At 43.1% G+C, this 22,525-nt stretch overlaps 1 protein-coding gene across 9 annotated transcripts in view; it reads right to left on the reverse strand.

The window, feature by feature from the left end:
• The window catches only part of LOC106602987 (neurexin-2), a 324,834-nt gene that overhangs the window by 79,743 nt on the left and 222,566 nt on the right, over positions 1-22,525 (reverse strand). Inside the window, exon 1 of one of the 9 annotated variants that reach the window (XM_014196095.2) lies at positions 19,436-20,619. The exons of the other annotated variants lie outside the window; for them this stretch is intronic. Within the exon in view, the coding sequence (XP_014051570.1) occupies positions 19,436-19,757 (322 nt within the window). The 5' untranslated portion in view covers positions 19,758-20,619. Of the gene's footprint in view, positions 1-19,435; positions 20,620-22,525 lie in introns of those variants that run through there. 9 annotated transcript variants of the gene reach the window in all.

The raw sequence follows: 22,525 nt of genomic DNA on the forward strand, positions 1-22,525 counted from the left end.
CCCACAGGAGAGATAGGGGAGAGAGAGATACACTTGCAGTACTCAGGGGTCAGGTCTGGCAGTGTTTTACATATATGAGATGCTCTTTGGATCTCTGTTATTCCTGTGTCTGTGTGAAAGATGTGGAGGGATTAACTGTATATACACACTAGAAACTGCATATATCGCTTATGCATTTTATCTGAAGGTCGGCAGTTTTATAGTAAGCCTTTTTGTATATACCTGCATACAGGGAACCCTGTGGCTATTTAGCTGAAGAGGATCAGACACAAAAGCCTATTCTTCCTGTTCCGTGCTCTTAATTGACAAAATGTCCTTTTATCTTTTTATAGTGAGTCAAGCAGGTATGTGAAATATGGCTGTTTTATTGAGCTGCACCCATCTCTGTGCCTGTGGGTTGTGGCCTGGCCAGGAAGACTTCCTCTTGCCGTGAGGGACGGGCCTGTCTGCTGCAGAGAGAGAGGGAGAGCGAGAGAGAGAGACTATTGTATTGAATCATCAATACTCAGTGGCCACCTTGTCAGAACCAGAGCAGGCCAGGGCAGACAACCACTTTCCTCGGGGGTTGACACTACCCAGCCTGCGATAGAAACAATTAGCTGAGCTACATGGCAGTCCGAAGCCAGATAAAGACTGAGGTGAGCAAAGAACACCGGGGTGGAAGCCCTCACTCATAGAGAATGGCTCCAAGGCTTCCGATTGGCTGCGCTAGCCCTCTCATCCTGACGTCTCCCTGTGATAGGTGGCTGCGGGTGGAGGGAAAACTAGTTGTGGATTAGCCTTTCTCCTTTCTCTTCTCTCTTCTCTCTCTAGCCTCTTTAAATGACTCACCCAGCAGCTTAAATAAACTCAGCCCACAGAGGATTTAACAACAAGCATTAGGCAGTTTTTAATGCACTGAAAACTCCCTAACACTTGACTTTAGGCTCCCAAACATTCAATCACTTTAGCAAAAATAGCATGCTGCTTACAGTAACAACTAAAGAAAAGTAATGTCAACTGGCATAAAGGGATTTGACTCTCGGTTCATATGATTTCATTTCCTCTCCTGAAGGTATAGGCCCACCTGATAGAGCTTTGTGTCAGAAGTAGGAAGTCAAAGAAATGGGAGCGGTGTCTCGTAATTTCACCACAGATTGAAACATTTATTTGAACGACAAGTAAGAGGCTGCAATTCTACAAAAAGGCCCCGAATTGTAATTTTCACTTTATGCCAGGTATCAAAGATACGAAAGAGTGCGTCAAACAAATGTGAAGGCCGACCAGAGCTGAAAATGTTTTCTGGCACTGTGGTGGTGCTGCTGAAGAGGGAGCAACGCACAGACACTCAGAGACGGCTATACACACAGCATTATTTTTAGAAGGCAATCCTGCTGGTATGCAAATAAGCCTCTTTAACAGACTGCTTCAGTGTCACTGATCGCAGGCAAATCCTTTCAAGTTGTCCTCTCTCTGTGTTTTGTGTTTTATATATCATCCTCATGCATTCTTACACAAGTCCATTTTCTGGAACACAACGTCCTCATTCCTTTATCTCAAGTAATCCGGGAAAAATTATTTTGTCATCTGCATCGATTTCCATGTTTCCTTATTTACTGTATGTATGGACCTGTTCAGTCTAATACTGGATCTCAATACCATACCTGCTTGCTTTTAGCAGCAGTGAGATTTAATTTCTGCTAGGCTGTAACAGCATAACAATATGACCACAAAACAGACTACACCATGTAATTAACACAACCAATGTTTAGCAGATGTTGTCTCTTTTTGCCAGATGTGCAGGACCAGTCAAAAGTTTGGACACATCTACTCATTCAAGGGTTTTTCTTTATTTGGACTATTTTCTACATTGTAGAATAATAGTGAAGACGTCAAAACTATGAAAGAACACATATGGAATCATGTAGTAACCAAAAAAGTGTTAACCAGCACGGGATCGTTAAACCTCCCCGGGACGGTTGAGCTAACATGCACTAATGTGATTAGCATGGGGTTGAAAGTAACAAGAACATTTCTGGGACATAGACATATCTGATATGGGCAGAAAGCTTAAATTATTGTTAATCTAACTGCACTGTCCAATTTACAGTAGCTATTACAGTGAAAGAATACCATGCTATTGTTTGAGGAGAGTGCACAGTTATGAACTTGAAAATGTATCAATAAATCAATTAGGCACATTTGGGAAGACTTGATACAACATTTTGAACAGAAATGCAATGGTTCATTGGATCAGTTTAAAACTTTGCATACACACTGCTGCCATCTAGTGGCCTAAATCTAAATTGCGCCTAAACAGGAATAATACATTGTGGCCTTTCTCTTGCATTTCAAAGATGATGGAAAAACAGAAAGAAAAAAAATCATGTTTTTGTCTTTGTATTATCTTTTACCAGATCTAATGTGTTATATTCTCCTACATTAATTTCACATTACCACAAACTTCAAAGTGTTTCCTTTCAAATGGTATCAAGAATATGCATATGCTTGCTTCAGGTCCTGAGCTACAGGCATTTAGATTTGAGGAATGTCATTTTAGGCAAAATTTGAAAAAAAGTGTCTGATCCTTTTTAAACAAATCTACATATATTTTTGATTTTAGATTCTTCAAAGTAGCCACCCTTGGCCTTGATGACAGCTTTGCACACTTGTGGCATTCTCTCAACCAACTTCATGAGGTAGTCAACTGGAATGCATTTCAATTAACAGGTGTGCCTTGTTAAAAGTTAATTTGTCGAATTTCTTTCCTTCTTAATGTGTTTGAGCCAATCAGTTGTGTTGTGACAAGGACGGGGTGGTATACAGAAGATAGCCCTATTTGGTAAAATACCGAGTCCATATTATGATAAGCAAAGATAAACAACAGTCCATCATTACTTTAAGACATGAAGGTTAGTCAATCCGGAAAATGTCAGGGACTTTGAAAGTTTCTTCAAGTACAGTTGCAAAAACCATCAAGCACTATGATGAAACTGGCTCTCATGAGGACCGGCAACAGGAAAGGAAGACCCAGAGTTACCTCTGCTGCAGAGGATACGTTTATTAGAGTTAAAAGCCTCAGAATTTGCAGCCCAAATAAATGCTTCTCAGAGTTCAAGTAACAGACACATCTCAACATCAACTATTCAGAGAAGACTGCATGAATCAGGCCTTCGTGGTCAAATTCCTGCAAAGAAACCACTACTAAATGACACCAATAAGTAGAATAGGCTTGCTCGGGCCAAGAAACATGATCAATGGACATTAGACCGGTGGAAATCTGTCCTTTGGTCTGAGGAGCCCAAATTTGAGATTTTTGGTTCCAACCGCCGTGTCTTTGTGACACGCAGAGTAGGTGAAGAGATGATCTCCGCATGCGTAGTTCCCACTATGAAGCATGGAGGAGGAGGTGTGATGGTTCTTTGCTGGTGACACTGTCTGTGATTTATTTAGAATTCAAGGCACACTTAACCAGCATGGCTACCACAGCATTCTGCAGCGATACGCCATCCCATCTGGTTTGCGCTTAGTGGGACTATATTTGTTTTCAACAGGACAATGACCCAACACACCTCCAGGCTGTGTAAGGGCTATTTGACCAAGGTGAGTGATGGAGTGCTGCATCAGATGACCTGGCCTCCACAATCACCCGACCTCAACCCAATTGAGATGGTTTTGGATGAGTTGGACCGCAGAGTGAAGGAAAAGCAGCCAACAAGTGCTCAGCATATGTGGGAACACCTTCAAGACTGTTGGAAAACCATTCCAGGTGAAGCTGGTTGAGAGAATGCCAAGAGTGTGCAAAGCTGTCATCAAGGCAAAGGGTGGCTACTTTCTAGAATCTATAATATAAAATGCATTTTAATTTGTTTAACACTTTTTTGGTTACTATGCGATTCCATATATGTTATTTCATAGTTTTGATGTCTCTACTATTATTCTACAATGTAGAAAATAGTAAAAATAAAGAAAAACCCTTGAATGAGTAAGTATGTCCAAACTTTTGACTGGTACTGTAGGCAGGGGTAAAGTGACTAGACAACAGGCTAGATAATAAACAGTAACTGCAGCATATGTGATGCGTCATTAGAGTTAGTGCAAAATGGGGTCAATGCAGATGGTTAACTATTTAGCAGTCTTGTGGCTTGGGGGTAGAAGCTGTTCAGGGTCCTGTTGGTTCCAGACTTGCATCGGTACCACTTTCCATGCGGTAGCAGAGAGAACAGTCAAGATGCCAGGCAAGATGCTCTCAATGGTGCAGCTGTAGAACTTTTTGAGGATCTGAGGGCCCATGCCAAATCTTTTCAAGCCTCCTGGGGGGGAAGAGGCACTGTCGTGCCTTTTTCACAACTGTGTTGGTGTGTATGCGTGTTAATGAATCACACTTGAACCACCTTGTACTGGCAGTGTGCTTGTTAATCTGTAAAATTGTATAATCCCAGAGGGATTGCACTGAATGAGGTTTCTTATAGCTCCCAATGGAAGTATGAGCTGTTACCAGCTCCTATAAGGCAGAAATCTCTCTCCAACCTAAAGAGGTTTCATAGAAACTGTAAAAGTTTGATCAAAGTAGCACAGTGGCTCATTTGTTGCAACAACTTTCTAGATCAATTTACTTGGAGAATGAATCTATTCATATCTATGGTGTGTTACATGGTTTCTAATGTCTTCACAAGTCATATCCACCCCCACCACCACCACCGCTGTGATACTGTAGCTGCAACAGTCACTTGTGTTCACACGGGATATCAATTCATCAAATGCCCTGACACTTTCCATGAAATGAACTGCAGCAGTTAGAAGGGAAGCCCTTGATCAAAAGATCTGCAAGGTCTACAGGTTCTCTGAATATTTTCCACTTTCAGTCTCTTCACTCCCAAGGAAAGGATAGCCACACTAAAATAATCACTTATATGTGTTTTATTTTTACACTTTGATGGTTTTTTTTATGTATTATTTTAATTACCTCTTCCCCCCCGAACTATTGCAGCTACCTACTATGAGGAGAGTAGAAGCCTTTGATGTTTGATTCTCTGAGTGTGTGTGTCTGTGTGTGTGTGTGTGATGAAAGGGGAGAGCTGTGAGGTGGGCGAGTAACTGACTATGCGAGTGTGTCCATACTCACAATCTCCTTCACTAGACGAGGTAAGTCTTGTTGAATGCTGAGATATTCTTAAATCCGTCAGGGGAATAATGAGTGGGAAACAGGACTGGCGCAGAGGATCAGGGAAGACTTGGAAAGGTCCTTGTGTTCAATCCACTGCAGTTTCTAACACAAAGCAACATTCACATCCACCCATATTAACACAATAACAACAAAAAGGGCATCCGCTACTGAAATAAATGCATTTGAAGGCGCTTTAATCAGATTATTCCAGTTTTCAGTTTTCTTTAACAATAGACCCATTATAAAGACTTCCTTTGGGATATTTTCACCTTTTTTAGATCCCAACAGTCCTGCCTTTTCATTCTTCCTCCGCTGTCCTGTTAAGAACTATAATCCACATCACCCCAGGCTCAACAGTTCACTTCAAAGTCCTTACATTAAACGCCTTGTCAAAGTCTACGGTCATTACTATTAATCACCAACATGTGCACCTCGCAGGCTTCTGAAAGGAACCCATCTGCTGCCAATGAAGAAAAAAACAAGCTTAGGATAATATGTGATTTCTACATGAAAACCAACTTACGGGCAGTAATGAAATGGTTTAGCAGCAGGTGGAAGAGAATGGAACTGAATACCAAGAGACTTCCTTAACCCGTCAAGAGATCACAGCATGGAGCTCTTTTTTCACCAGGGGTCGACTACAACCCACACAAACAAACAAATACATCTCTCTCTCTCTCTCTTTCTCTCTCTCGCTCTCTCAAAACAAGCCCCAGGCCTTTTCATTTCAGCGAGGAGGCAGAGAGATGTGGCAGACCAAGGTAATATCCCTCAACACTGCTGCCGCTCACACACACCACAGAGAATTACAACCCAGCACTAATATTGAAAATAATGACCATTTGAATGCATTTCCTAGCAGATTCTCGTTTCCCCTGAAATTAAATGACAAGAATGTGGCTATATGCTGCAGGTTTATGTGCTAGGGAATATGGTTACCCTTTTATGCTTACGATACAGTGAACTCATGACAACGTCGTAAGTGCTTCATAAAGTGTTATAACCATAACCGCTGTGACTAATGGTGGAAGGACTTACATCTATTAACATGGACATTTTGGCTTGTGTCTTGGTGCTCATGACATCATGACAAACAATGAGTGGCAAAAAAAAATACGATCATTGCATTGTTGATTGCATTGGCATGAGTAGCAAAAAGCTACATTTTGACGCAAGTGCTGTCCTCCAATTTTATCAGTTGAAACAGTACATCTGTCCGCACAGGAAAACGGTTTATCTGTGTAAACACCTGTGCACGGTCAACGAATGAATGGGAATGAATCTGCCAGAAGCCACGCTTCAAATCAAGCGTTTAAGTGGCATTCTATAAAATGTGAGTTGGAGTGCTCCTTCACTGTTTCCTCCTGACTACTCAGAAGGACTTCATCCACTCCCATAGAGTATATATGAGATGGCAATTAAGAGACCAGAAAAAAACTAATCAGAGTCAAGGACTGGAATGATCGCTCTACTATAAATAAATAAAAAAAGGATAATGGGGAGCGGCACATTGCACTGTAACATAATATAATTAATGAATCTATTTAGTAGTTACTTACGGCAGAGAAATGTTTACATTTCTTATCACACTTACTTTAAATGATTTAGAAACCTGGGGGCCTAAATACATCTTTAATAGAGCTAGAATGGAACATACTGTACTGTATTTTGAGATAATGGCTATTCCAACACAATTATACATTTCAGTTTGCCCTTTACCATAACAATTGAGAGGGTAAGTTGGGTCGTCAGTAATCAGCCTCCCTCTTTAGCAGCTGTAACTGAAGTACTCCATCTACACTCTTCGAAAAAAGGGTTCCAAAAGGGTTCTTTGGCTGTCCCCATAGAGAAGATTTCTTTTGGTTCCAGGTTGTAATGAACACGATGGGAGACAGAGTACAGGCAGGGAAAAGGCTAGTAACATTGTCCGGGAGATCAGGCAATAGGTTGATAACAGGAAATCCGAGTACAGGCAGGGAATAGGCAAAAGGCGTCGTTAGTGGGGCAGGCAAAAACTATCATACACAGGAAGAGTAAATTACAGGAAAACCAGCACTCCGAATAGAAGTGGTCACAAAACAAACAATACCTCACAGTGATGGGGTGCAAAGAACTGAACTAGTGTGTGATAATGACATACAGGTGTGTGAACAGGTGATCAGAATTCAGGTGATTGGGATCTGGAGAGTGAGCTGCGTTCTGCGGATCTAGGTGTTTGAGAGTGTGAGCTGGAGGCAGACGTTACACAGATAGAACTCTTTTTAGGTTCTGGATAGCACCTTTTTTTCTAAGAGTGTATAAATCTATAAAATCTATACAAATCCCTGATTACTGCAAACCGCATTTTTTTTATTTTTATGAAAATGTCTATAGTGAGTATAAATTAAATTATTTTATTTGGAGAACACATTTGGTATTTTTGATCTTGCCGTTCACTGCCCAAGTCTCCCTTAGTGAATTAAGAGGAGTGCTACCAGACAACGTAATCGCTGAGGGGGAGTGTTCCAGTTTTACATTTCAACAGAGAGTGCTCTGACAATTTGCATGGTGAAGAACATACCAAATTAAAGAATTCCAGAGGAATGCCCCCGGGGCCCAAGAGAAGTGTGACAACAACCACCCGTTGGCCAAATCAACACAACAAACTTGGTAGTAAAGGTGGTACTTACTGTAGCTGCAGTGCTGCTGTGGCTCTGACCAGTCAGCATTGACATCAGTACACCTGGATAACCCATCAACAAGGGCTAGCAAAGAGGGAGGGGCACTGTGAATGTGACAGGCTACCTGGGCTACTTGGTTAATGTGCTCCCTGAGCACACCCAACTGATTGGGGTTACATCAAAGAGCTGTGGTAACTACTCCGCTCACACACTAACTGTGATTGGACAGGCATGGAAACCAATGATCAACATGCACGGCTGCAGGCCAGGCTGAACCAACGGGGGACAGGCGTGGGCTAATGCACTCGTCAAACAGCGGTCTTACATCTGTGCATTTGGGCTTTGAGTATTAGGGGGTGGAGAGGCATCCTAATGGGGAGGGGGTAGAGGAGGAGAAGCACAGGACTCACTCACACGTCTGAAGAAGATGCTTCTGAGTGACAGGCACATGAGGCACTAAGGGCGTACTGGAGAAAAGGCAGAAAGGACACAACAACAATACTTGAAGGATAGATCGCCTGACAGAGGAGGTGAGGTGTATCCAGCATCCAGATTGACTTGATGCTTGTGGTAAGTTCTAGTGGGTCAGTGCTAGCATATCCTGGAAAAGCCTCAAAAGTCCGCATGTTTCATTTCAACACTGTAGTCTACATTATATGTATCTACCTCGTACCTGTGTGCATTGAGTAGACATGGATACGTGTGTGTGTTTGTGTGTGTGAGAGAGATGAGCGAGCAAGTACAGTATCTTGATCTGAGAGGATGAATCCCAGGTATAAACGTTCCCCCCCCCCAATTATGTGGTATGACTTCTCATTCGATTTTTTATGAAGAAATATTCTGCTAACTGTTTTGGAAGGGATAATCGCGCAAGTGTTAATCAATTGTACATAAATCTGGCAAATATATGAATTATTATTATTATTGTTGATGATTAACTCAGCAATGTTATCCATTCCAAATGAATGACATAATTGCGTTCTGGGTTAATTTTGTAAATTAGCTTTTATGATGATATTTTTTTACCACACACGGTCATGCCCACTGGCTAAATATAGAGCACTTGTACTTGGATTAAAACAGCAAAAGAGCAGTGAGAGTTGAAGCCACACAGAGAGCTCAGGGAAATCCCTAATCATAGAGTATGCAGACCTTTACAAAGTGTATTGGCAATTGCTTGGCTTTGATTAAACCTTTTTTCCGTGGTAGGCTCTATTTCATTGAACCTGTGTCACAGTATCTTCTCTGCAAAGGCAAGAAGATAATGCGGGATTGTGGAAAAATATGGCTGTAATAGCCCAGATGTAATTCATCATATGTTGAGTTCTTTTACAACTCTCCGACCTGCTATTGCAAGATAAGGGCCCTAGAAAATGCATTGTGTCTTTTTGTAGGAGAGGAATGTGAGTCTTAGATAGAAGCTGGACAGGCAATATAACAGCTATATAACAGGGAACAGTGTTCCCAGAGACAGCCGTCTTGATGGTCCTATTACAGTGCAGAGAAACCTTTGGAATTTGGACTTGACAACTCCCCGGTAAGTGTGGATCAATAGTGAAACATGGACAAATCTTAGGACAGCTGCACGGATTGCAGCTGCCCCATGCTAGTTGTGTTTTCCGTGTTCAAATGAGTCAACATGATAAACACATCCAGCAGAAAAGAATCAAATAAAAACAAATGGATGTTGTCATTTGATTCGTTTTGCGATATTTTACTTCAATGAGGCTCACCGTATGAACACTATGTCAATCAGATCAGGTTGAGAAAACGCTGTGCGACGGCTTTGTTCGGTGCATATTCTATTCACATTGCATTTTGATGGATACAACCCCATAGTCATGGTGCAGTGGATCTCTACCATTATGCAGGTATGTGTCACCATCTACAAAAGACAGCATTACTTTTTGCGGTAACGAGTAATATAGCAGAGTACTGTTCCAGTTTGAGTCATAACATTACAGATACTGATCAAGAACATGTCATCATTACTTTGATACTTGTGTTATCATTCCCTTCCTGTTACAGTTATTGACCCAAATAAATATGAATGGTGATTATTATTCTCTCGCTGTCGGGGCAATATTTACAATCCTCCCACCCCAGATTGTAATTGTTTTCATCCCGAGTCTCACCAACTTCCAACTTTCTTCTCACCGACTTCCTGTTTACACACGCACAACTACTAACTGCGGTAGTGAGGGAGATGAAAAACGTCTAAAACATCGTTTCTCAGCGTGGAAGTACTCCCATTTCTTTGATTTGGTAGGATGATAAAATGACAAGAATATAACTGTAAAATGTAGACTGTGTTCAGGAGAGAAACACCGCTCCACTGCTAGAAACTAAACCTCCGATCTCTTGAAGCCCCTGCAAAAGCAACACGCCAAAACAAAACTCGTAGCGAAAGAACCACGAGGCCTGACCACTGCTGCTGAAGATAACTGTAGGCATACTTCCTCCAAACAACCAAGGCTTGATTTTAATCATTCAGGAGGACAGGTTGTAACCCAGGGAGAGCTGAACAAGCTAGTAGCTGGGTACGTAGTAGATGAAATGCTGCTTTTGTGTCTGTCATTATTAGGCTACTTGTGTTGGTGTATTAGGCCTACGTAACTTAACGTTGAGATTGAGTGAGGACGCGCAACGGTTTCAGGTGTAACTCAAAAGTAATATAAAGAGTAGTGTAACTAATTACGTTTCCCAGGGAGTAATAAGTAAAGTAATTTGTTACTCTTGAAAGAAGTAACGAGTAATAGGTAACATATTACTATTTTGGAGTAACAACCTCGACACTTGGTAACCATGCACAGATGTCTGAAGGATCATGGACTGATGGGATTAGAATTCATCCCATTACATTATATGCTCCTAGTCCATACAGAATACACAGAGGGCTTTATAGACCTTATAGCATCTAAACCTACTGACTGGGTTAACAGGATGAGCTATTCTCTGGATGCGGCAGGTAGTCAGCGCCATGGGAAAAGGGCAACCAAGACTGATGAGCACATGAAAGAGTTCAGCGATGCAGAGAGACTACGGCTGGTCCACACACAGGCACGGTTAATGAGGGATCCATCACACACCGTCACATCAACCACAGTCCTCTCAAACACCACAGCCCTGGCCCTGCCAGTATCACAGTCCTCTCAAACACCACAGCCCTGGCCCTGCCAGTATCACCGTCTTCTCAAACACCACAGCCCTGGCCCTGCCAGTATCACCGTCCTCTCAAACACCACAGCCCTGGCCCTGCCAGTATCACAGTCTTCTCAAACACCACAGCCCTGGCCCTGCCAGTATCACCATCCTCTCAAACACCACAGCCCTAGTCTTTGGGCTGGGAAATATATCAAATTCATTCAAATGTATTTGTTTACACGCGATATTCCAAATGCCTGTATCGCAGAATCAAAGCTTTCATTTTTTATTTTTTATGAGCGCTTATGTCCGCTTGTTCTCATGTTGTCATTTTGGTACTGTCTCCTTCGCTCCTTCTGTGCTGTATGCGCCTTCCCCTTTACACTTGAGATCTATATATAATGACGATGTTCATGTCTCAGTCCTAACAATAGGAGTTGTTGTCCCAAAGGTGGGAAGGCAGGCGACTTCCAAAATAACCCCATAGAAACACATTGGGCTTATTTTGGATAGATTTTGGCGAGAGTGAAACCTCTCGCTTCGCCTCTTCCTCTCTGACCAGGGTTGGTCCTGGTCAGTCCCTGGATGGGAGACCAGATGCTGCTGGAAGTGGTGTTGGAGGGCCAGTAGGAGGCACTCTTTCCTCTAGTCTAAAAAAAAATATCCCAATGCCCCAGGGCAGTGATTGGGGCCCCAGGGCACTGCCCTGTGCAGGGTGCTGGCTTTCGGATGGGACGTTAAACGGGTGTCCTGACTCTCTGAGGTTATTAAAGATCCCATGGTACTTATTGTAAGAGCAGGGGTGTTAACCCCGGTGTCCTGGCTAAAGTTTAGATTTTCTATGTTGATTTGTTCTAGTTTTGTATTTCTATGTTGGGTTTTGTTTGGGATGATCTCCAATTGGATGCAGCTGGTCATCGTTGTCTCTAATTGGAGATCATACTTACAGTGAGGGAAAAAAGTATTTGATCCCCTGCTGATTTTGTACGTTTGCCCACTGATAAAGAAAGGATCAGTCTATAATTTTAATGGTAGGTTTATTTGAACAGTGAGAGACAGAATAACAACAAAAATATCCAGAAAAACGCATATCAAAAATGTTATAAATTGATTTGCATTTTAATGAGGGAAATAAGTATTTGACCCCCTCTCAATCAGAAAGATTTCTGGCTCCCAGGTGTCTTTTATACAGGTAACGAGCTGAGATTAGGAGAACACTCTTAAAGGGAGTGCTCCTAACCGCAGCTTGTTACCTGTAAAAAGGACACCTGTCCACAGAAGCAATCAATCAATCAATCAGATTCCAAACTCTCCACCATGGCCAAGACCAAAGAGCTCTCCAAGGATGTCAGGGACAAGATTGTAGACCTACACAAGGCTGGAATGGGCTACAAGACCATCGCCAAGCAGCTTGGTGAGAAGGTGACAACAGTTGGTGCGATTATTCGCAAATGGAAGAAACACAAAAGAACTGTCAATATCCCTCGGCCTGGGGCTCCATGCAAGATCTCACCTCGTGGGGTTGCAATGATCATGAGAACGGTGAGGAATCAGCCCAGAACTACACGGGAGGATCTTGTCAATGATCTCAAGTCAGCTGGGACCATAGTCACCAAGAAAACAATTGGTAACACACTACGCCGTGAAGGACTGAAATCCTGCAGCGCCCGCAAGGTCCCCCTGCTCAAGAATACATATACATGCCCGTCTGAAGTTTGCTAATGAACATCTGAATGATTCAGAGGACAACTGGTGAAAGTGTTGTGGTCAGATGAGACAAAAATGGAGCTCTTTGGCATCAACTCAACTCGCCGTGTTTGGAGGAGGAGGAATGCTGCCTATGACCCCAAGAACACCATCTCCACCATCAAACATGGAGGTGGAAACATTATGCTTTGGGGGTGTTTTTCTGCTAAGGGGACAGGACAACTTCACCGCATCAAAGGGACGATGGACGGGGCCATGTACCGTCAAATCTTGGGTGAGAACCTCCTTCCCTCAGCCAGGGCATTGAAAATGGGTCGTGGATGGGTATTCCAGCATGACAATGACCCAAAACACACGGCCATGGCAACAAAGGAGTGGCTCAAGAAGAAGCACATTAAGGTCCTGGAGTGGCCTAGCCAGTCTCCAGACCTTAATCCCATAGAAAATCTGTGGAGGGAGCTGAAGGTTCGAGTTGCCAAACGTCAGCCTCGAAACCTTAATGACTTGGAGAAGATCTGCAAAGAGGAGTGGGACAAAATCCCTCCTGAGATGTGTGCAAACCTGGTGGCCAACTACAAGAAACGTCTGACCTCGTGATTGCCAACAAGGGTTTTGCCACCAAGTACTAAGTCATGTTTTGCAGAGGGGTCAAATACTTATTTCCCTCATTAAAATGCAAATCATTTTATAACATTTTTGACATGCGTTTTTCTGGATTTTTTGTTGTTATTCTGTCTCTCACTGTTCAAATAAACCTACCATTAAAATGTATTTAAGTTTTTCCCACCTGGGTTTGTGGGAGATTGATTTGGAGTACGTGTATGTTAACTCTTCGTCACGGTTTGTTGTTTTTGTTCAGTCATTTTATTTTATATGTATTGCATAGTTTCACAGTGAAAATAAAATGTGGAACAACACACACACTGCACTTTGGTCCGCTCCTTCCTACGACAACCGTGACAATGAGTCATATGGACACCGAAACACATTGAGACATAATTTTATTGTAATAGAGGATAAGTTTCCAAGGTTAACTTAGCCAAAGACTGTTATACTAGCTGTCTAGTCTGTTTCATAAATGTGTAATAAGCATAAAACACAATTATTTAAGGAAATGGCAACCAGTTCTCATTCTGAGAAATAAGGTAAGCCACTTGATTTCAACATCTGAACAAAGTGGACAGGCTAGCATGCTGTTCAAACTAGAGGTCTTCACGGTTCCACCTGTACCTGAGACCTGATCCAGGACCCAGCTGGTCTGGATCCACAATTTAAAAATAATGTGACAGGTCTGATCTGATATGATTGTCACAGGTCTCGGGTATACAGTATGTAACTTTAACTGACTTGTCTGGAAGGGCCCATACAGATCCGAATAGAGACTGATGCAGTTGAAAAAGAGCAGTGGTTTAAAGTACTTAAGTAAAAATACTTTAAAGTACTATTTAAGTAGTTTTTTGGGGGTATCTGTACTTTACTTTTTATATATTTTTTTACAATGTTTACTTTTACTTCACTACATTCCGAAAGCAAACAACGTACTTTTTACTCTATACATTTTCCCTGACACCCAAAAGTACTAGTTACATTTTGAATGTTTAGCAGAACAGGAAGATGGTTCAATTCATACACTTATCAAGACAAAATCCCTGTCATCTCTATTGCCCCTGATCTGACGAACACAAATGCTTCGTTTGTAAATTAGGTCTGAGTGTAGGAGTGTGCCCCTGGCTATCCGTAAATACAAAAAACAAGAAAATGGTGCCGCCTGGTTTGCTTAATATAAGGAATTTGAAATGATTTATACTTTTACTTTTGATACTTAAGTATATTTAGCAATTACATTTACTTTTGATACTTAAGTATATTTAAAGCTTTTACTCAAGTAGTATTTACTGGATGACTTACTTTTACTTGAGTCCTTTTTCTATTAAGTTATCTTTACTTTTACTCAAGTATGACACCTGGGTACTTTTTCCACCACTGAGAAAGAGAGAAATTGTATCATGTATACTACTGCTCTTTAGCTTTTCAAGAGAGTGGAACGTGCCGCATGTAGCTTGTTGTTGTTGGCCAATCATAAGTCATCAATGCGGCAATAGGCTACAGTCATCGAGCCTCCGTGTGTGGCAAAAGTCAGGAGATATCTAATCTATGGAAGATGGAATTAAAATAATGGAATTAAAAGTTAAAGGAGAAGAACAGGCTACAACGACCAAGACCCAACAGGTAGGCTGCTATAATATTCTGAATGGAGTTGTTATTTGTAGCAATGCAGCCTCGATTATCCTAGCTAGCTAATGTGAAGACCTCTATTTCAAACCGTTGGAGACGGACAGAAGGGTCTGTTCATAACATTTAAACTGTTCTGCCTTGTTAGCTAGCAAATAGTTACAAGTTGGATAAACTTGAAATATAAAGATTAGCTGGCTAGTGACTTCCACGTGGGCTTGTGCTTGAGAGATTGTTTATGAGTTAGTCATTATTAGTGAATGTGCATTATGCATGGTTCTGGTTAAATGTGTAACCAAAGAAGCATTTTCATAGACAGACTTGAAAGCTAGATATTTAGCCTAGGTACAATTCAACAAGCCCTGAATTCATTATTGATGACTGTTTGAAATGCAGTGTGTTTGACCTTTAATTATATCACAAATATTATTTAGAGAAAACAAAATCAATATATACACACAGTGCATTTGGAAAGTGTTCAGACCCCTTCCCTTTTCCCACATTTTGTTACGTTACAGTCTTATTCTAAACTGGATTAAACATAAAAAATCTTCATCAATTTACACACAATTCCCCATAATGACAAAGCAAAAACTGTTTTTTATAAATTCCTTATTTAAATAAGTATTCAGACCCTTTGCTATGAGACTCGAAATTGAGCTCAGGTGCATCCTGTTTTCATTGATCATCCTTGAGATGTTTCTACAACTTCATTGGAGTCCACCAGTGGTAAATGTATTTGATTGGTTGATTTGGAAAGGCACACAACTGTCTATATAAGGTCCCACAGTTGACAGTGCATGTCAGAGCAAAAACCAAGCCATGAGGTCGAAGGAATTGTCTGTAGAGCTTCGAGACAGAATTGTTTCAAGGGGAAGGGTACCAAAAAATGTCTGCAGCATTGAAGGTCCCAAGAACACTGTGGCCTCCATCATTCTTAAATGGAAGAAGTTTGGAACCACCAAAACTCTTCCTAGAGCTGGCTGCCCGACCAAACTGAGCAATCGGGGGGAAGGGCATTTGTTAGGGAGGGGACCAAAAACCCAATGGTCACTCTGACAGAGCTCCAGAGTTCATCTGTGGAGATGGGAGCACCTTCCAAAAGGACAACCATCTCTGCAGCACTCCACCAATCAGGCCTTTATGGTAGAGTGGCCAGACGGAAGCCACTCCTCAGGACCTCAGACTGCGGTGAAAGTTCACATTCCAACAGGACAACGGCCCTAAGCATGCAGCCAAGGCAACGCAGGAGTGGCTTCAGGACAAGTCTCTGATTGTCCTTGAGTGGCCCAGCCAGAGCCCGGACTTGAACCCAATCGAACATCTCTGGAGATACCTGAAAATAGCTGTGCAGCAACGTTCCCCATCCAACCTGACATAGCTTGAGAGGATCTGCAGAGAAGAATGGGAGAAACTCACCAAATGCAGGTGTGCCAAGCTTATAGCGTCATACCCAAGAAGACTCGAGGCTCTAATCACTGCCAAAGGTGCTTCAACAAAGTACTGAGTAAAGGGTCTGAATACTTATGTATTTTGCTTTGTCATTATGGGGTAGAGTGTGTAGATCATGGGAAAATCAAAAGAAATCAGCCAAGACCTCAGAAAAAAATTGTAGACCTCCACAAGTCTGGTTCATCCTTGGGAGCAATTTCCAAATGCCTGAAGGTACCACGTTCATCTGTACAAACAATAGTACGCACATAGAAACACCATGGGACCGTCATACCACTCAGGAAGGAGACGCGTTCTGTCTCCTAGAGATGAACGTACTTTGGTGCGAAAAGTGCAAATCAATCCCAGAACATCAGAAAAGGACCTTGTGAAGATGCTGGAGGAAACAGGTACAAAAGTATCTACATCCACTGTAAAACGAGTTCTATATTGACATAACCTGAAAGGCTGCTCAACAAGGAAGAAGCCACTGCTCCAAAAACGCCATAAAAAAGCCAGACTACGGTTTGCAACTGCACATGGGGACAAAGATTGTGCTTTTTGGAGAAATGTCCTCTGGTCTGATGAAACAAAAATAGAACTGTTTGGCCATAATGACCATCGTTATGTTTGGAGGAAAAAGGGGGATGCTTGCAAGCCGAAGAACACCATCCCAATAGTGAAGCACGGGGGTGGCAGCATCATGTTGTGGGGGTGCTTTGCTGCAGGAGGGACTGGTGCACTTCACAAAATAGATAGCATCATGAGGTAGGAAAATTATGTGGATATATTGAAGTAACATCTCAAGACATCAGTCAGTAAGTTAAAGCTTGGTCGCAAATGGGTCTTCCAAATGGACAATGACCCCAAGCATACTTCCAAAGTTGTGGCAAAATGGCTGAAGGACAACAAAGTCATGGTATTGGAGTGGCCATCACAAAGCCCTGACCTCAATCCTATAGAAAATTTGTGGGCAGAACTGAAAAAGCGTGTGCGAGCAAGGAGGCCTAGAAACCTGACTCAGTTACACCCGCTCTGTCAGGAGGGATGGCCCAAAATTCACCCAATTTATTATGGGAAGCTTGTGGAAGGCTACCCAAAACGTTTGACCCAAGTTAAACAATTTAAAGGCAATGCTACCAAATACTAATTGAGTGTATGTAAACTTCTTACCCACTGAAATACATCATTCTCTCTGCTATTATTCTGACATTTCACATTCTTAAAATAAAGTGGTGATCCTAACTGACCTAAGACAGGGAATTTTTATTAGGATTAAATGTCAGCAATTGTGAAAAACTGAGTTTAAATGTATTTGGCTAAGGTGTATGTCAACATCCGACTTCAACTGTATATATGTGTGTATGTATATATATTTACATACAAAAAATAAGTATATTTAAAAACATCCCAAAATATGTAAACCATTCAAATGACATACAACTTGAAATGTCTCAATATTGTGAAGAAATGCAACCCATGAATATGATCTAGTTGAATTACAGGTTCCACAGCCAGGACAAAGAAACACAATTCTTCATCTCATTGTAAGGTTAGTGTGAATCAGGCCTTCATGATCGATTTGCTGCAAAGAAACCACTACTAAAGGACACCAATAATAAGAAGAGACTTGCTTGGGCCAAGAAACACGAGCAATGGACATTAGACCGGTGGAAATCTGTCCTTTGGTTTGATGAGTTCTTAATTTGAGATTTTTGGTTCCAACCGCCGTGTCTTTGTGAAACGCAGAGTAGGTGAACGGATGATCTCTGCATGTGTGGTTCCCACTGTGAAGCATGGAGGAGGTGTGATGGTGTGGGGGCGCTTTGCTGGTAACACTGTCAGTGATTTATTTTGAATTTAAGGCACACTTAACCAGCATGGCTACCACAACATTCTGCAGCATTATGCCATCCCATCTGGCTTGCGCTTATAGTGGGACTATCATTTGTTTTTCAGCAGGACAATGACGCAAAAACACCCCTCCATGCTGTGTAAGGGCTATTTGACCAGGAAGGAGAGTGATGGAGTGCTGCATCAGATGACCTGGTCTCCACAATCATCCGACCTCAACCCAATTGAGATGGTTTGGGATGAGTTAGACAGCAGAGTGAAGGAAAAGCCTATGTGGGAACTCCTTCAAGACTGTTGGAAAAGCATTCTTCATGAAGCTGGTTGAGAGAATGCCAAGAGTGTGCAAAGCTGTTATCAAGGCAAAGGGTGGCTACTTTGAAGATTCTCAAATATAAAATATATTTTGATTTGGTTAACACTTTTTTGGTTACTACATGATTCCCTATGTGTTATTTCATAGTTTTGATGTCTTCACTATTATTCTACAATGTAGAAAATAGTACAAATAAAGAAAAACCCTTGAATGAGTAGGTATGTCCAAACTTTTGACTGGTACTGTATATATATATATTTATATATACATCGTGAATTGCCCATAAGTTCGAAGAAAAATAGAGATTGCCCAGCCCTACCAGGCCCTGCCAGTATCACAAATCACAAACACCACAGCCTTGCTATCAATCGTCTACTTGAGCAAACTCATTCAACAAACTCATACCACTGAACCAACAAATGCCACTAAACCAACCCATACAAGTGAACCAACCCATACCACTGAACCAACCCATACCACTGACCCAACCCATACAACTCCACCAACACATACCACTAAACCAACCCATATCACTGAACCAACCAACACCACTAAACCAATCCATACCACTGAACCAAAGCATACCACTGACCCAACAAATATCAATGACCCAACCCATACAACTCTACCAACACATACCACTAAACCAACCCATACCACTGAACCAACCCATACCACTAAACCAGAGTAAAGACAAGTCAGCCTTCATTACTGGCCAGCAACCTCTACTACACCTTCAGCCAAACCATTCACTAACTCTTCCACTAACTCTTCCACTAACTCTTCCACTAACTCTTCCACTAACTCCTCCACTAACTCTTCCACTAACTCCTCCACTAACTCCTCCACTAACTCCTCCACTAACTGGTTGGACACGGACCCGACTCAAGAGACAGAGTGTGAAGAGTGTAAGAGCAGTTATATAATGAGGAGAGATAGTTTCCTTACCATGGCCTCCTCGGGTGAGGAAAGGCATCCTGTTGATGGCGATAGGTACCGTGCCGTGCTTATTGTGGAAATGGTGGACATGGTGCGTGGTGCTTAGGCTGGAAGACACGCGAGCAGTCCCTGCCTGGATGGGGAGTGCAGCCAGCAAGGCCAATGACAAGGCCAGCCTCCACCAGCAGCTTAGGCCCAGGCTTCTCCAGCCTGACCCCTGGCCCAGCTCAGGGCCCCCTGCTGGGAGTCTGCTCCCCACCACCATAACCTCCAGATGGGCACAGGGGCCCCCCAGGGCCTCCCTCAGTCCCACCCCACGAAGACAGGACATCTCAGTGGGCCGCCAAGCCTGTTCCCTCCATAATCCTAGGGACTGGGTAATGTTAAAGATATGACCAGATCTCTCCTTAGTAATGGTTGGAGGGGAAAAACCACTGCTGAGGAAGTGAAACAAAGACAAAATCCAGTTATTGTGTCTGACGATGAAATCCCAGAGTGAGAATCCTATTTCTGTTTGTTCACAACATGTTGAGATACGTTGAAATGTATGTTGAACTGAGGACTAAATACCAATGGTGTGCAATCATCCCAAGAAAATATCTTCCAAAAAGTCAGCCTCTAAGCACCAAAATGTCTATCAAAAAGCATGTTGATGACACAATGCTGAATCCACAAGTAATTTAGAAATATACATTTCCATTATGAAATTAAAGTATGACAAAACAGAGGCGGGGAGGGGGCAGCTAAGACTACTACCCAATAAGACGAAAGCCCCCACACTGCAGAGGAACAGATAAGAGACCTCCCCACAGGAAACAAGATCATTTCATTCAGAAGAAAAGATACAAGCTGATGGAGGGAGATACAGAATCCAGCACTCTCTTGTTTCCATACAGTTGGAGGAGAGGGGGGAGAGGGCGGGAGAGAGTAGGGGAGCGAGAGCTGCAGCGGCGCGGTCAAAGAAAAATACAGAAGATCAATAAATAAACGTTCCCAGTGACCAAACCCCTCTGAATAGTCACTTCTGGCGGGTCAGAGCACCACTAGGAACACCTCTAGATGGGGGATAGCAGTCAGCGCTCCAGACACCGCATCCTTGTCCCCCTCACCCTCCACCTGCTGCCCAAGCTCATGAAGTACAGACTACTGCTGCATTTTCCTTCACCTCTCCTTTTCTTCCTTCTCCAGGATGCTCACATTGACAACGCCACGCAGCTGGATATGGATGATAGCAGTAAATTCCTTCTCGCCGAAACGGTGTAGATGGCTGAGAAGACGTTGACTCCGGCTGCTGCCGTGGTGAAATCCATGCTAATTAAAACTGGAGCAGCGGCTTGAGCATCGACTCCCTGAATCCTGGAAGGCTGAAATCCCAGGACAGCCTGGACTCCAGACGCACATCAGAACAGCATGAGCTGGTCGCTACGGGCTCACTGACGAAGGAGCACAGCACACAGTGCAATGCTCTTCTGAAGGCATAGTCAGAGACTGTGATAGAGTGAGGTGCAGCGGGTTCCTGTGTGTGTGTGTGTGTGTGTGTGTGTGTGTGTGTGTGTGTGTGTGTGTGTGTGTGTGTGTGTGTGTGTGTGTGTGTGTGTGTGTGTGAGAGAGAGAGTGAGTCTCTGTGTGCGCAAGCAAGAGAGAGAGGGAGAGAGAGCGGCAGAGAGAGAGAGAGAGAGAGAGAGAGAGAGAGAGTGGGCGAGCGAGGGAGAGCAGGCAGCCACAGTGCAGGGAAAGACACAGAAGCCAGAAAACAGGGTGTGAGAATAAATACACATCCCTGGCTACTGATTTACAGCCAATGTACAGACAGACCCCCAAGCCATAGAAAAGCAGGATACTGCAGAGGAAGAAACCACTTCAGCTCAACTGTCAAAACTGCTACATCAGGAGGACAGATGTGCATGTCTCTGTGGTGGTGTACCTGGGATAAAGAGGCTTTGGAATGTTAATATAGGGAGAGGTGAGAGCTAAAAAAAATAGCAGGCAACACATTCAGGTACCAGATGCAGACAATACCCCCATGACCAAGAAAACAATGGTTGGTCCCTGGTTCTGCTGAATTATTTAGTTCCAGTCAGAATTCGATGACATGCGTCGCCCTCTCTCTTTCACCCTTGCATTACCACATGCAGCCATCCCTAACTTGCTCTCGCTCTGTATTCATTTCTAGTATGTGTAGCATGGAACTTAATCATACATCGCTATCTAATGATGTTCCCATAAGGAACATTTGGATTTAGTGAGTGTTGAAGGGGGAACTGTGATGGGTAGGATACAGGGACTATGTTGACAGAATAAACACACCAGAAGAGAGGGAGAGCGGATGAGAAAGTGCTAGGGTGAAAGGGATGCCAGAAGAGGGAATTGATTGGATGATGAGGGGAGAGGGAGAGAGCGGGGGAGGGCGAGACAGTGTGGGAGAGGAGGGCAAGAGAGAGAGAGAGAGAGAGAGAGCGAGAAAGCAGAAACGTAGCTATATCAGCTAAATCATGGTCGATAGAGATCTCAGCTGGGATTGCCTGGTCGGTTGAAAGGACACGCATGAAAAAAGGGGAACAGAGCAGAGCCAGCACCACCTCTCATCATGGTGACAGGAAGGTAGAGGCAGGCCATTACTCAGGCAGAGAGAGAGAGAGAGAGAGAGAGAGAGAGAGAGAGAGAGAGAGATGGAGGGGGAACACAGAGAGAGAGGGAGGGGTTGGACAGAGAGAGAGCAAGAGAGATAGAAAGGGAGGGAGAGAGAGAGAGAGAGAGAGAGAGAGAGAGGGAGGAACACAGAGAGAGAGGGAGGGGTTGGACAGAGAGAGAGCGAGAGAGAGAGACAGTGAGAGAGAAGGAGAGAGAAAGATTAGCAGAGGGACGGACAGAGAGAGAGAGAGAGAGAGCAAGAGAGATAGAAAGGGAGGGAGGGAGAGAGAGAGAGGGCTGGGCTGATTGAACAGAGAGAAGACACTTTTGTGTATTGACATTACCAGAGACTGCAACTGAACAATGGCTGAGCATGGCAGGTAGCTGCAGCTATCCCCGAAATCCACCGCTGGATACTACCCAGACGTTCTGAACGAGTCTGAGTCAATTAAGCTTTTACGTGGCATT

Source organism: Salmo salar, chromosome ssa04 (assembly GCF_905237065.1).
Source record: "Salmo salar chromosome ssa04, Ssal_v3.1, whole genome shotgun sequence".
Taxonomy (NCBI): Eukaryota; Metazoa; Chordata; class Actinopteri; order Salmoniformes; family Salmonidae; genus Salmo; species Salmo salar.